This window comes from Limulus polyphemus, unplaced genomic scaffold, assembly GCF_000517525.1.
Source record: "Limulus polyphemus unplaced genomic scaffold, Limulus_polyphemus-2.1.2 Scaffold543, whole genome shotgun sequence".
Taxonomy (NCBI): domain Eukaryota; kingdom Metazoa; phylum Arthropoda; class Merostomata; order Xiphosura; family Limulidae; genus Limulus; species Limulus polyphemus.
In genome coordinates, this window is record NW_013666153.1 from 220,150 (window position 1) to 232,935 (window position 12,786).

A 12,786-nucleotide genomic window follows, 5' to 3' on the forward strand; every position below is an offset into this window, starting at 1 on the left:
GGACAGTAAAGCAAAAGAAGTACATACAAGTGTAGGTCAAAACAACAAACAACTTTATTCAACAACACTGTATTATGCCACGTAATGGACAGCACCCTTAGGTCTAATTGTTGGAGTTTCAATTATACTGCCGATTACACTAAATTTATTTAGTTCAGGATTGCAGTGGCGAGTGGAGCTAACTCGAGATAATTTCCAGTTAGAATAAAGAAACGGATTCCAAGACTAACATTAAACAAAACATAACAACATTTATTAGGTCTTTCCACATAATAGGTCTTTTCAATAGTTAAACATTTACTAAACCGTTAGTTTCTCACAACTTCACTTTTCAGTTAACACTATTAAGCAATACATATACAATATTTCTCTCTAGTATAAGCATCAACTTTCTTTAGTAAACTACATTAATTGGACAAGAAAGATAGCAATTCTATATTTACAACAGAGTTGGACCGGTATACTTCTGGAGATTGGAAACCTTCATGTTCATAGTGGCTTGAAACTTCGATTCCTCCTGGAGATGACTCTCTTCTTGAAGATAACTGATTTTTAGCTCCAGACACGAGTTTTTAAACCATATTTTCTTTGTATTCTTTTGACCTTCCAAATAGTATTACTAACACTTTATTGGTCAACTTCCCGGGCTAATATAAAACAAGAACCAAAACTTTCAAGTAATTGGTTACTGTGATGGTAAGTGCTCCAGTTGCCTTTTCACTTGTACTACTACACTGGTCTGGAGTAACAGATCTCACATCAAAGCACCGATTTCAGATGCTATCATAAACTTTTAGTAGCTTCTACAGTGCTACTAACTTGGCGTCAGTAACTTATCACTGTCAAACTCGTGACTAGCGTTTTTCTCAGCGATTTCGCTGTAGCTTCATTTTTATAACTCTTAACTCGTGATTCTCAATACTAACTAACCCGTTAACTGTGCTTTGCCTAGTTATTGACCTAATTTTGTAATACAGGCGTCCTTACTTACGCCATTTCAACATGTATGTGTATCACACTCAGAATACTTAAATCTCTATGACATCTTTCTCAACTCTTAAACATTTAAAAATACTGAAGCAATTGTAAAATTCCCTCAAAAATATCCAATTGCTTCAGTCACCAAAAACTTATGAAACTATTTTCAGATATAATAAGTACAACTATAGAATAATTTAATCAAGATTTGTAATATTCAGAAATTACAAAATTCATAAAATATCTTGATATTGTTATTTGTACAATTTTTGAATTTAGGAAATGCTTGACAGGGAAGTTTAAAAAACGATAAGGCTCTTGGGCCAAATAATATTTCCCCAAGGGTTTTGAAGGAGGTTAAAGATTAGATATGTGAGCCACTTACTACTATTTTTTGTCAGTCGTTGAATAGTTGGCAGGTATCAAAGGATTGGAAGTTTGCTAATGTAGCTCCTCTTTTCAAGGGAAGTGATAAAAATTGTCCCAGAATTGTAGACCCATTAGTCTTACATTGGTTGTGGGAAACGTTTTGGAACGTCTGTTAAAAGATGCTTTGCAAAGTCATTTTAAAAAGTTTAGAATTTTATTGGATAGTTAACACTAGTTTCACTAAGGGAAAATCTTGCCTTACAAATCTTTTGACATTCTTTGAAAAAGTTACTGCTTATGTAGATGAGAGCAAGGGTGTAGATTTGGTGTATCTGGATTTTCAGAAAGCATTTCACAAGGTGCCACATAAAAGACTTGTAAAACAAGTTATCTCTATAGGTGTGGGAGAGAAGCTAGCAAATTGGATAGAAGAGTGACTGGATGGAAGAAAGTAGAGGGTTGTTACAAATGGAGTTCAATCACACTGGATTAATGTCACAATGTGTTTTTGATTTACATCAGTGACATAGATGAAGGGATGGTAAATAAATTACTTAAATTTGCAGATGATATTAAGGTCTTTGGTACTGCTAGCTGTGAAGAGGATGCTGCTGATTTACAAAAGAATTTAGATCACTTAGTGACTCGGGCAAATAAATGACAGATGGGTTTTAATTATAATAAATGCAAGATAACGCACTGAGTTATCCTAATTTGAATTATAAGTATAATTTGGATGGGAATAAGCTTAACAGTGTTATGAAGGAAGGGGAACTTGGTGTAATAGTCGATCAGTCTCTAAAGCCATCTGAGCAGTGTGCTGTTGCTAGTGGTAGACCTGTCAAAACAATTGCTACTCAGAAAGCTAGGAGAAGCACCTATAAAATTCAGCTTCAGAAACTTAAGTAAGGTCTTAATTACAAATTTTATACTATTTCTTAATTAATAATTATGCTGTTACTCTTGATAACAGGAACTAATTTGGTTTAATGGGCCTACAGAATAAGCCACAGTTGAAAAAAGAAAGGATGGCACTGAAATTTGGTGCTTACTAGTGGCAAAAACCTAAATGTGACTTTGAAAGTGGCCTGTAGTAAAGGTTATTGAAGAAATAAATTAATTCATTATTGTTACATGGACTGTACTTGGCATTATTTTTGACAAATGATAATAAATTGGCATATCTAAACAAAAACTTCATGATGATGACAAAAACCTTGTTGAAACGTTGTAAATTTGCTGTTATGTTAAACTTATATTAAAGTTTTTCTTCATTACCCATTCAAGCCGTCTCCAACCATTATTAGTCTCGTCATCGAAATTGAATGTTTGCTATGATGATGTTTGTAAGTCTGGATTTTGAAGTGATATGGTATAACTGAACAATTTTCATCACCAAAAATGGATATACTACAAAGTAGGTGTTGGAAAAACTATGCATTTTACTGAGAAGATATAATGATGTAGTTTACGTAATCTAGAAATACAGGTGGTCCAAGCCAAATTTCATTCAACATGATTATCTTTCGAAGTATATCAGTGAAAAAATGGCTAAATAGGTAATTTCAGAGAAGAATCTTCCAGAAGAAAGTCAGCCTACTGAAAAGCCCAGGAGTTCCTGTTAAGTCCACTTTCAAAGATTCATCAAGGATGATGCCACCAGTGGTTTTCTCAACCACCTACTCAGAGAGAACTCCTCAAGTGATAGGACCATACTATAACCCTCAGAGAAGAAAACCACCAAAAAGACTTGGTGAATGAACAGTTCAGTACAGTTTTACTTGTGTATTGGGAATGTTCAAGGAACTTCTAAATCCAGGAAGGGGATAGTATTTAAGCTATGTTTTCAATGATTTAATTTAGATGTTTGCTAGAGGGTGCATGATCTTGCAAATTTTGTGTAGTGAGTAGAAGTATGGTATAAATATGAGTAAAGTGAAGCAGTGAATCAATGTGTAATTAATGAGCAGTTAATGAGTCATGAGTTACTGCTTGTTCAATTAATGATTTAGTTCAAATCTAAGAGTGAACGTTATCATATCTATTAGCAATGTTATTTTGCAAGTAAGTTTATTTGTGAGTTAAGCATAGGTGCCATTGGTATTGCAGTTTCTATTGAAATGTTGTTTGTGAATTTAGGTCTTGTGTCAAATTGAAATAACCTTTGGCAAATGTTATTACCAGTTCCTAGCTGCTGGGGTGGTGGACCATGGAGGCTGCATTCTCAGACTGACCAATTCTACTCAATAGAGAATATAGTGGTAATCTTCTGAACATGTAGTACAATTCATCCCTGGTGCCACCTGGTATTGGACTGAAGTTGATCCACCATGTATACTATACATATAGCATTTCCATAAGCCTGATGCAGGTTCTATGCTTGCATATTCTTCCCATTCTTGTGATATTTCCCTTCCCCTCCTTTCCAGTTGAAGAGTATACCCTAGTATAATGAGATGCAGTCTCCCATGGGTGTGCTCCTATACTGTTCTAAGGTATAGAATGTTGCACTCCATGGGTCCCCTTCAGGAATTTCCCAAAAGAGGCTCATAGTAAACCTTTGCACCAGTCTTTCCACCACTTCAATGTGGAATTTCAGTTACAGATGAGAAAAGGTTATATATCATATTACAAGTTAAAATTTTTGAACACAGAAAATGTATTTCTGATAACTACTTACCTCTTCTCCACTTTTGGTGCATCTTTTCTTGCCTAATATTAAAGTGATGATTGAACAATCAGTATAGAAGGAGTCAACTGTGCTAGGAGGTGGAGTGTTGAAAAATGTTAACTTTTGATGATTTATACACACACACACTTACATAAGTATTTTGAGTAACCACTTTTGATTACTTATATACCCTCACAAACTTTCATAAATGTGTTAAGTAAAAGTCTTTTGATGATTTATATACACATGTAAATTACTTTGTTGAGTACTTTTTATGATTTCTACAGATATACTTTCACAATATGTTGAATAACCACTCACATGCAGAACACAGTTAGAATGCATCTGGCAATTTTAAATGGAATATATTATTTCATGTTTCTTCTTTTTAGATAAAAATTCCAGTTCTGTTTATTTACTTTAAACAATTAAATGCCTGTCATCACAGATTACTGAGAAAATATGTTTTAATAATCTTGCACTGTTCAGAAACTTTTAAGTACATTTCAGTAAGTTATCTAAGTCCCATCATGAAAGAACACTGAGAAAAATGGAATATAAAAATTCAATTATTACAAACCCAAAAAAGCTGATTTTTTAAAATATAACATTGAGGTTGAAATAAAACACAAAAAATAAACACTTCCATCTACAAAGAATTTTCTAACAACTTAGCTATTAGTAGTGTTTCACTGCCTTAACATTTCAAAGAACATTTAGGGATAAGTTACTGTCAAGTGGCTAAAAAATAGTATCTTTACCAGTTTAATTTTTATTCAGATTTAACCAGCATGGTTATTTTCACGAATTATGATGATAAATAACATTATCTCTAAAACATAAAACAAGTACATAAATTTATAAATTAAAAAAATCATACTTTAGTAATTAAAATTATTTTAAAACACTATTTATCATATTACCTTTGTGATAAAAGTGATTACAGCACTTGTAATATTTTTAGAATCTTTGTAGTGTTAATGCAATCAGCTCTGTTCACAAATAAAAACAAATATCTGAATTTAACCAGTGTAAGTATGGAAAAAATTACTAAAATACTGTATATCCAATGAAAATTTCATAAAAACTTCAAAATCCTCACAGATTAAATACAAAAATATGTTTTTGTTAATAAACACAAAGCTACAAAATGGGCTATATATTGAAACCCAACTTTTAGCAGTATAAGCCTTCAGACTTACCACCGAGCCACTAAGGAGCTACACTACCATAATCGTACATACATCTAAAAAAGAGTAATAAGAAGTTACACAACATTTTCTAATTGTCAACAAAGATCATAATTCACTCGAAGGTAATCCAAAACAGCAGCTGTGCTGCTTAGTGTATTGAAAACTCTGCGTTCAGGACGAGGCATGACTTTCTCCAGCATGTACATCAGATGGTGATGGAAGCTGGTGAAATGGGTCCCAAGGTTCAGTGAAATGTCCAGCCAATCTTGTACACAGTCTCTAGGGGTATAATGATAGCCAACAAACAATGCTGGATTCTGCAGAAGTCCTCTAGCTGACATTACACCTACACGTATAAACAAATTATCTCACAGATTAATCTAAGAATGCCTTTCATTAACATCCAGAAGAAGTCCTCTAGCTGACATTACACCTAAATGTAGAAACAAACATTTCACAGTTTAGTCTAAGAATATCTGTTATTAACATTCTTGGATTCTAAAGAATTCTTCTACAAGACATTACACCTAAATGTAGAAACAAACATTTCACAGTTTAGTCTAAGAATATCTGTTATTAACATTCTTGGATTCTAAAGAATTCTTCTACAAGACATTACACTTACTTAAATAAACAAACATCTCACAGTTTAGTCACTGAATATCTTCATTAAAATTCTTTCATACTGAAAAACATTTCTAGATTATATCAAAACTACATATATAAACAAACATCTCACAATTTAGTCTAATAATATCTGTCACTAACATTGCTTGATTATGAAATAGTCCTTTGAAGAAGATATTACACCTACATGTATAAATAACCAACTCTGAGTTTAATCTCAGAATATTTGCCACTAACACTGTTGAATTCTGAAGATGCCCTCCAGAGGTTATCCAGCTTACATTACACCTAAAACATCTCATGGTTTAGTCTTGGAATACCTGTCATTAATATTGTTGGATTGTGAAGAAGTCTTCTATCTGCATTACACCTACATGTATAAATGAACATCTCACAGTTTAATCTAGGAATACCTGTCTTTAGCATTTTTGGATTCTGCAGAAGTCTTGTAGCTGAAATTACACTTAAATGTGGAAATATGTATCTTACAGTTCGGTTTAACACACATAATTAACGCTGTTGAATTCTGAGGTAGTAGTCCAGATGACATCACACATATATGTATAAACAAACATCTCACAGTTTAGTCCAATATCATTTGTAATTAACATTGTTTTATTTTGAAGTAGTCCTCTGGCTGATATTACACTTACATATATAAAAAAACGTCTCACAGTTCTATCTCAGAATAACTGTCATTAACATTGCTGAATTCTGAAGTAGTCCTCTAGCTGATATTACACTTACATGTAAAAATAAACATCTCATAGTTCTGTCTCAGAATAACTGTCATTAACATTGTTGAATTCTGAAGTAGTCCTCTAGCTGATATTACACTTAGATGTATAAATAAACATCTCATATTTCTGTCTCAGAATAACTGTCATTAACAGTTTTATTCTGAAGTAGTCCTCTAGCTGATATTACACTTACATGTATAAATAAACATCTCATAGTTCTATCTCAGAATAACTGTCATTAACATTGTTTCATTCTGAAGTAGTCCTTTAGCTTAGTGGTTCTCAACATGAGCCATATGGGCTCCCAGGGGGCTGTGCCATGTTTCTAAGGAGCCATGCGTGAATGATGGAAAATTAGGGGGGCCACAGTACATTCTGAGTGGGCCACCGAAACTTCACTGCCTGAATAAAATATTTAAAATTTGAAATTGAATCAAAAGTTCTCTTCTCCCTATATCCCCCACAGATTAGATGTCAAGTTACCAGACATGACTAGTACTCGAGTAACACTCAAAACGTTTGTCTGGTATCTGTGAATGTTTTCACTGATTCTCAATAGCAGCAAAACTATTGTTGTGCAGTGCACCACTTCACCAACTAAGCTTTCAATGACAAATGCTACCACACCATCTGACAAACTCTACAGTTGATTCTCACCCCACATACTGTTAGAAAAGAAACTGTAACTCACTCTGGACACTCCCTTTCAGACCTGAATTATTTCAAACAGCAATTATTTTTTTACAACAAGTGAACATGAAAATAGCTCTTTCTTGCATTTCAGAGCAACATATCTCAACAACAATCGGTCATAGAACATAAAAAAATGAGAACAGCCATCCTCAAAACACTCTTCAGTACATAACGGGAAAAAATTGGTGGAACATTAATGTACATTGTACACAATTGTAGTCAATAGGTCTGAAAGGGAAATGGAAATTTGATTAAGCTAAAAAATAATAACAATGAAATAAAAATAAAAAGTTTGTAAAATTGTTCTAGTTACTGTTTTTTTTATCATTGTTATCGTTAAACTTAAACGTCGAAGATGTTATTGGTGAGCTCATCATTTCAACAATATTAAAACGTTTATATGTATTAGAGCCTGATTGTTGCATCACCTTTTTGTTTCCTCTCTAAGCCTAAGAATGAGAAAAGTGTTACTGAATAGTGACAAACATACAATGCTGACTTCTCCAATTTTTTTGTCAAAAGGGAGAGAATATTTGTGCAGTAGATGAGTAGATCAATACGATATGAAAGTCAGGGGAGATTTTTGTGTAAGGAAGTGTAATTCATCCTTTTGGTAAGTACTATTTAAATCTTTTTCATTTAAAAATATTGTGTGTTTTGTAAAAATAAGGCCCTTAATCTGTGTGATGACTTTTTGTCATACTAACTGTGAGGTGAGGCCCCTGGTGCCGCTAATTTTGAGTTTTTTTCCCAAAAGATGTTAACTCTGGATTCAGAAAGTTCTTTGGGACTGACACTATTCTTAAACGTACATCTGTCAGATTATTAAGGAAAAATTAATATATTTCAAAATAAAATATTTTATTGAAAAGAAAAAATTATGTGAAGGAAATGTGTGAAGAACAAAAACTATAAGTAGGCTCATACTTTTTTAGCTGCAACATACACATATTTTCCCTTGATGTTGCAAACACATGAAGCATTACACAATGAAAACTTGTCGTTATCCTTTCCTGGGGTGGAAAAAAGGCACAAATCTTTCTTCCCATGGCTCTTGTGGATGTTCAGTTTCATGTATAACATTATCTTGTAAAATTTCTTGAATGTTCCTTGTTAGGGAACAGTGCAAAGTTGGGAATAACATTGTCATGAAAGAAAGGGATCTTTGATCAGTCTCTTAAGCCATCAAAGCAGTGTGCTGTTGCTAGTGGTAAGGCAAATAGGTTTTTAGGTTGTATTTACAGAAATATGGAATACAAGTCTAAAGAGGCTACAATTTCATTATATAGGTCAGTGATTAGACTACATTTGGAGTATTGTGTTCAGTCTTGGGCTCTTACCTTAGAAAGAACATTGAATTGTTGGAAAAGGTTCAGAAGAGAGTTACTAGAATTGTGCCTGGGATGGACGGGTTGTCATATGAGGAGAGATTAAGATCTCTGAAATTGTTTTCTCTTAAAAAAAGAAGACTTACAGGGGATCTGATTGAGGTGTTTAAGATTGTAAAGGGGATTGATAGTGTTGATGCATTCATACTTAATGGTGAGAATAATAGAACTAGGGGATACAAATATAAACTTTGGAAAAGTAGGAGTCATCTTCAGCTGAGATAGTTATATTTTTCTAACAGGGTGGCTGGCCTCTGGAATGGGTTGCCTTCAGATGTTGTGGAGGTAGTAAGTGTAAGTGATTTTAAGGGAAAGCTTGATAACTATATAAATGATAAGGGCTGGCTTTAAGATTTTTTATTTTATTTTGTTTTTAATTTACTTATTTAATAGTTTTAGATTAGTTTAGAGGATGGGACAGTCAATTTGAACCAATTGGTCTATTGTTGTCCATAAACATTATATTATGGTATAATTTAAACTGGCCTACTGAGGAAAATAATTAGGTACCGCAAGTACATAAGACAACTTTAGCAAAAAACTGCTGATACATATTTATCTGAGCTCAAACTTCATTCATAACAAAATTTAAAGAGAAAGATTACAAGCAAGTATATTGACAATATCTCTACCAAATTCTCTAGTTATTCTCAACATTGCTAAACTTGTTTTCAAGTAAAATTTACCCTGAAAAATACACAGTACTTGAACATAGTACTTATCCAAGTTGAAAATGTTTTAATAAAATGGACACAAATAATTTCAAAGTTATAAATTTACCATTTTATAATACAAATTTTCAAAATAATTATACTATAATGTTTAATCCTCGTGAGCCATTAAATACAATAGAATTTGTTAGACATTACAATATTTCATAGACAGAACTTAGAAACTTAATTTCACAAATAAAGTTTTGACCTCCTGCTATAGGTTTAAGATTGAATTCTATACTGATAGGATCAAATATTTTAAAGAATATCATAACTTTTCCAAAAATATCTTAACTACACTTTATAACTATTGATTGTTCATTTTAAATTCAATAATGAAATAATTAATATTTTTGAGCATATCAGGAAACATTTAAATGAACTTTCACTAACTATTGTGAGTTATACAACCTCTCATTCAGACATTCCTAAAGGGAGAGAGGGTTTATTATATTTTAGTGAAGTATATTGTACTAGTTTAATTAGCAATTTAGGTTACTGTGATATCTTTCAGATACCATTTTCTATTTACCTATTTTTCAGATGTAAAGTGAAACTTTTAATTTCTTCCAATTTGTAATTGTTTATATTTGAAATATATTTTTATTACATCAATGGAGAAGCAAATCGTATAGCATTATAATGATAAAAGTGGCAAACATAAGTATTATTAAGGATTGACTGGCAAGTTTCACTAACATAAATTTTATGTATTTTTATGTAAAAGAGGATAATTGCTTGCCTAAATTGAATGCTAGAAGTTTAGATTTTAAGACTAGGATAGCTTTATGTTTTCCAAAAGATTAACAGGTTTCTAGATTATATTGCATGACTTAAGCTGCATGTTTTGTTAATGATAAAGGATGAAGCAAATCTTTTAAGTAGCAATTCATCAATGTTAAAAATATCTCAAATAAGTTAAGAAAAAATATACAAGATTATATTTCTGTTTTAATACTTACATGAAAGAAAAATTACCATTTTGTTATAACTTTTCTTAAATATTATTAAGAGTGCATTTAATAAATTAACAACTCTGAGGATGCAAAATCAATCTTTATAAATTTAAAACAAACTCCTTAAAGATATACAACACTCAAAATTCAAATACATTACAAATTTTACACACCATTAACTCCTGTCTGTTCATAGAGTTTATCAGCATCTTCCAGTGAGAACACATCTCCATTACCAAAAACTGGAATATTTAAACTGTCTTTCACAGTTTTGATAGCTTGAACATTTACTGGTTCTTTCCTCTGCTCTAAAGTACGTCCATGTATCGTGATAAATGACACCCCAGCTTGCTGTGCTTTCTGGCATAAATCTACAGTTTTTCTGAAAACAATGAAAGGAAACCTGCTTTCACTTCACAAATAGCTTCATTAAATAATTCATAATAAAATGAAAATAAGAGCAAAAATGACCAAAAAGGCTCTACTTCACTTATATCTTTTGCAGCAAAGTGTGAAATGTCTGTTTTTAGTATGACTACATATATATAAAATGGTATATTTTCTTTAACTTACAATTATTTTGATCTGTACTACACTGCATAGTGTAGTTATATGCATAAGTAAATATACATTCTTACCTAATGTCATAGTGGATTCTTATTTTGATAGAAATCAAAAACTTCTGATCACTAATTCGATTTCTTGTTTGAAGGACCATGTCTTTGACGAGTTCTGCATTGTTTATAAGGTAGGCACCATAATGTTCTGCTAATGCCCATCTATATTCACCACAAACATTATACTAACATAAGTAAATTACACATACAAAGGTTAATAAGTTACAATATTGTCAGAGTAAATAGAGAAGTAAAACACACTAAAGTAGACAGACACACACTATTCATTCAAAACCGTATTTCACTATTATTTGAACTTAAAAAGAAATTGCTTTCAATACATTCGGAAACTATCTTGAAATTATTAAACAACATACAGCCTGCAACTTCTTGGTGTATAACATTGTTTTTGTTGAAATGTTTCATAATTTGTATATAATTTTGTCAAAACTGCAAGTATATGATACTTTTTTTTCTTCTTTTGTGCTTAAATATATCCTTTTAATAATTTTACATAATATGTGGTACAATTACCAAGATTAATTTTTAACCAGAAAAAATTAATTAGGGATCTGAGAAAAATATGAACAGCACAACTTTAACTCAAAAATTAAGCAACACATAGAATACATTTTATTATTATGTTATGATGGTCTACAAATTTTTAGTATGCTAAGGACTGTAAACTAATTAGAAATTTTGTAATTATTTGTTATAAAAATGGTTTCAATACAAATGTATTCCAGCTGGTTGTAAGAAGGTGTTTCAAATGATCCTGGAAAGTTTAATGAGATATGAATACTAAAAGCATATAATGATCATTAAAAGCCGAATGTGGTTTATTAATAAAAGTACTAACTATGAAAAATATAATAATATGTAGATAATAATTATTTCAAGTATGTAAGTCTAAAAAATCCCAATCTTTATGAAAATTACAGAAAAGGGAAGCCTTATTTGACCCTTTTGTGTTTTTTGGTTTTCTTCTGAAAAGTTCTAAACTTCAACTAAACAATTTTAAGACTTATATTCAATTCAAAACAGTTTCAAGCTGTAAATGTTTTACAGGTTGCACAGAAAATGTTTGTTCTTTGTTATTTATCATTAGCTACACTGACTGGATTTTGTCAAACATAAAGAAATGTTAAAGGAAATGTAAAAGCTCCATCAACACTCTCCTCCAAGCCAAGGTGATGTCAATTTAACATCTGAGAATTCTAACAATTCTTGATTTTATTGTGGTTTCATAAAAACATGCTCTTAAATATGATTTCAAAGTATTATGAACCTTTATGTTTTAACTATAATGGTGTTATCTATTTTTTATATTAAGTATGTTCTTTTGTTAGTTGTACAGATCTATCCCTATTAGAACTGATTTATTATATTAAATAAACTTTTTGAGGTAACACTACCACAAAATGACAAATTACATTATAATCACCTAATGTATTTGTTTGTTTGTTTGTTTGAAGTTATGCACAAAGCTACAAAATAGGCTATCTGTGCTCTGCCCACCACGGGTATCGAAACCCGGTTTCTAGCATTGTCAGTCCACAGACATACCGCTGTGCCACTAGGGGCCACCTAATGTAATACTGATGTTTCTTTAACTCTTTCAGTATAGTCTCGGTCACTGAGACCGACCTCGTAACTATTTTGTGTTTGTTACAGTTTTCATGCTATAACTTTTAAATTAGTAGGCATATGTTAACAAAATGTGGCAGACTATCAGTAAACATTACAATGCTTTCATATACAATATATAAATTTCTTTATTAAGACTTAAGGTTTGTTAAGCAATGTTTTTCTCTTGCCTTTTTTTTTCTTTTCACATGTTG

The 12,786-nt window shown here is 31.6% G+C and overlaps 1 protein-coding gene across 2 annotated transcripts in view; it reads right to left on the bottom strand.

Moving 5' to 3' along the window:
• Positions 1-4,467: 4,467 nt before the first annotated feature.
• The window catches only part of LOC106458996 (tRNA-dihydrouridine(20a/20b) synthase [NAD(P)+]-like), a 79,451-nt gene continuing 71,132 nt past the window's right edge, over positions 4,468-12,786 (bottom strand). For both annotated transcript variants that reach the window (XM_013918560.2, XM_022385367.1), the window contains 3 exons: positions 10,967-11,107; positions 10,502-10,710; positions 4,468-5,557 (listed from right to left, as the gene is read on the bottom strand). In XM_013918560.2, the coding sequence (XP_013774014.1) occupies positions 5,307-5,557; positions 10,502-10,710; positions 10,967-11,107 (601 nt within the window). In that variant the 3' untranslated portion in view covers positions 4,468-5,306. The remainder of the gene's footprint in view (positions 5,558-10,501; positions 10,711-10,966; positions 11,108-12,786) is intronic.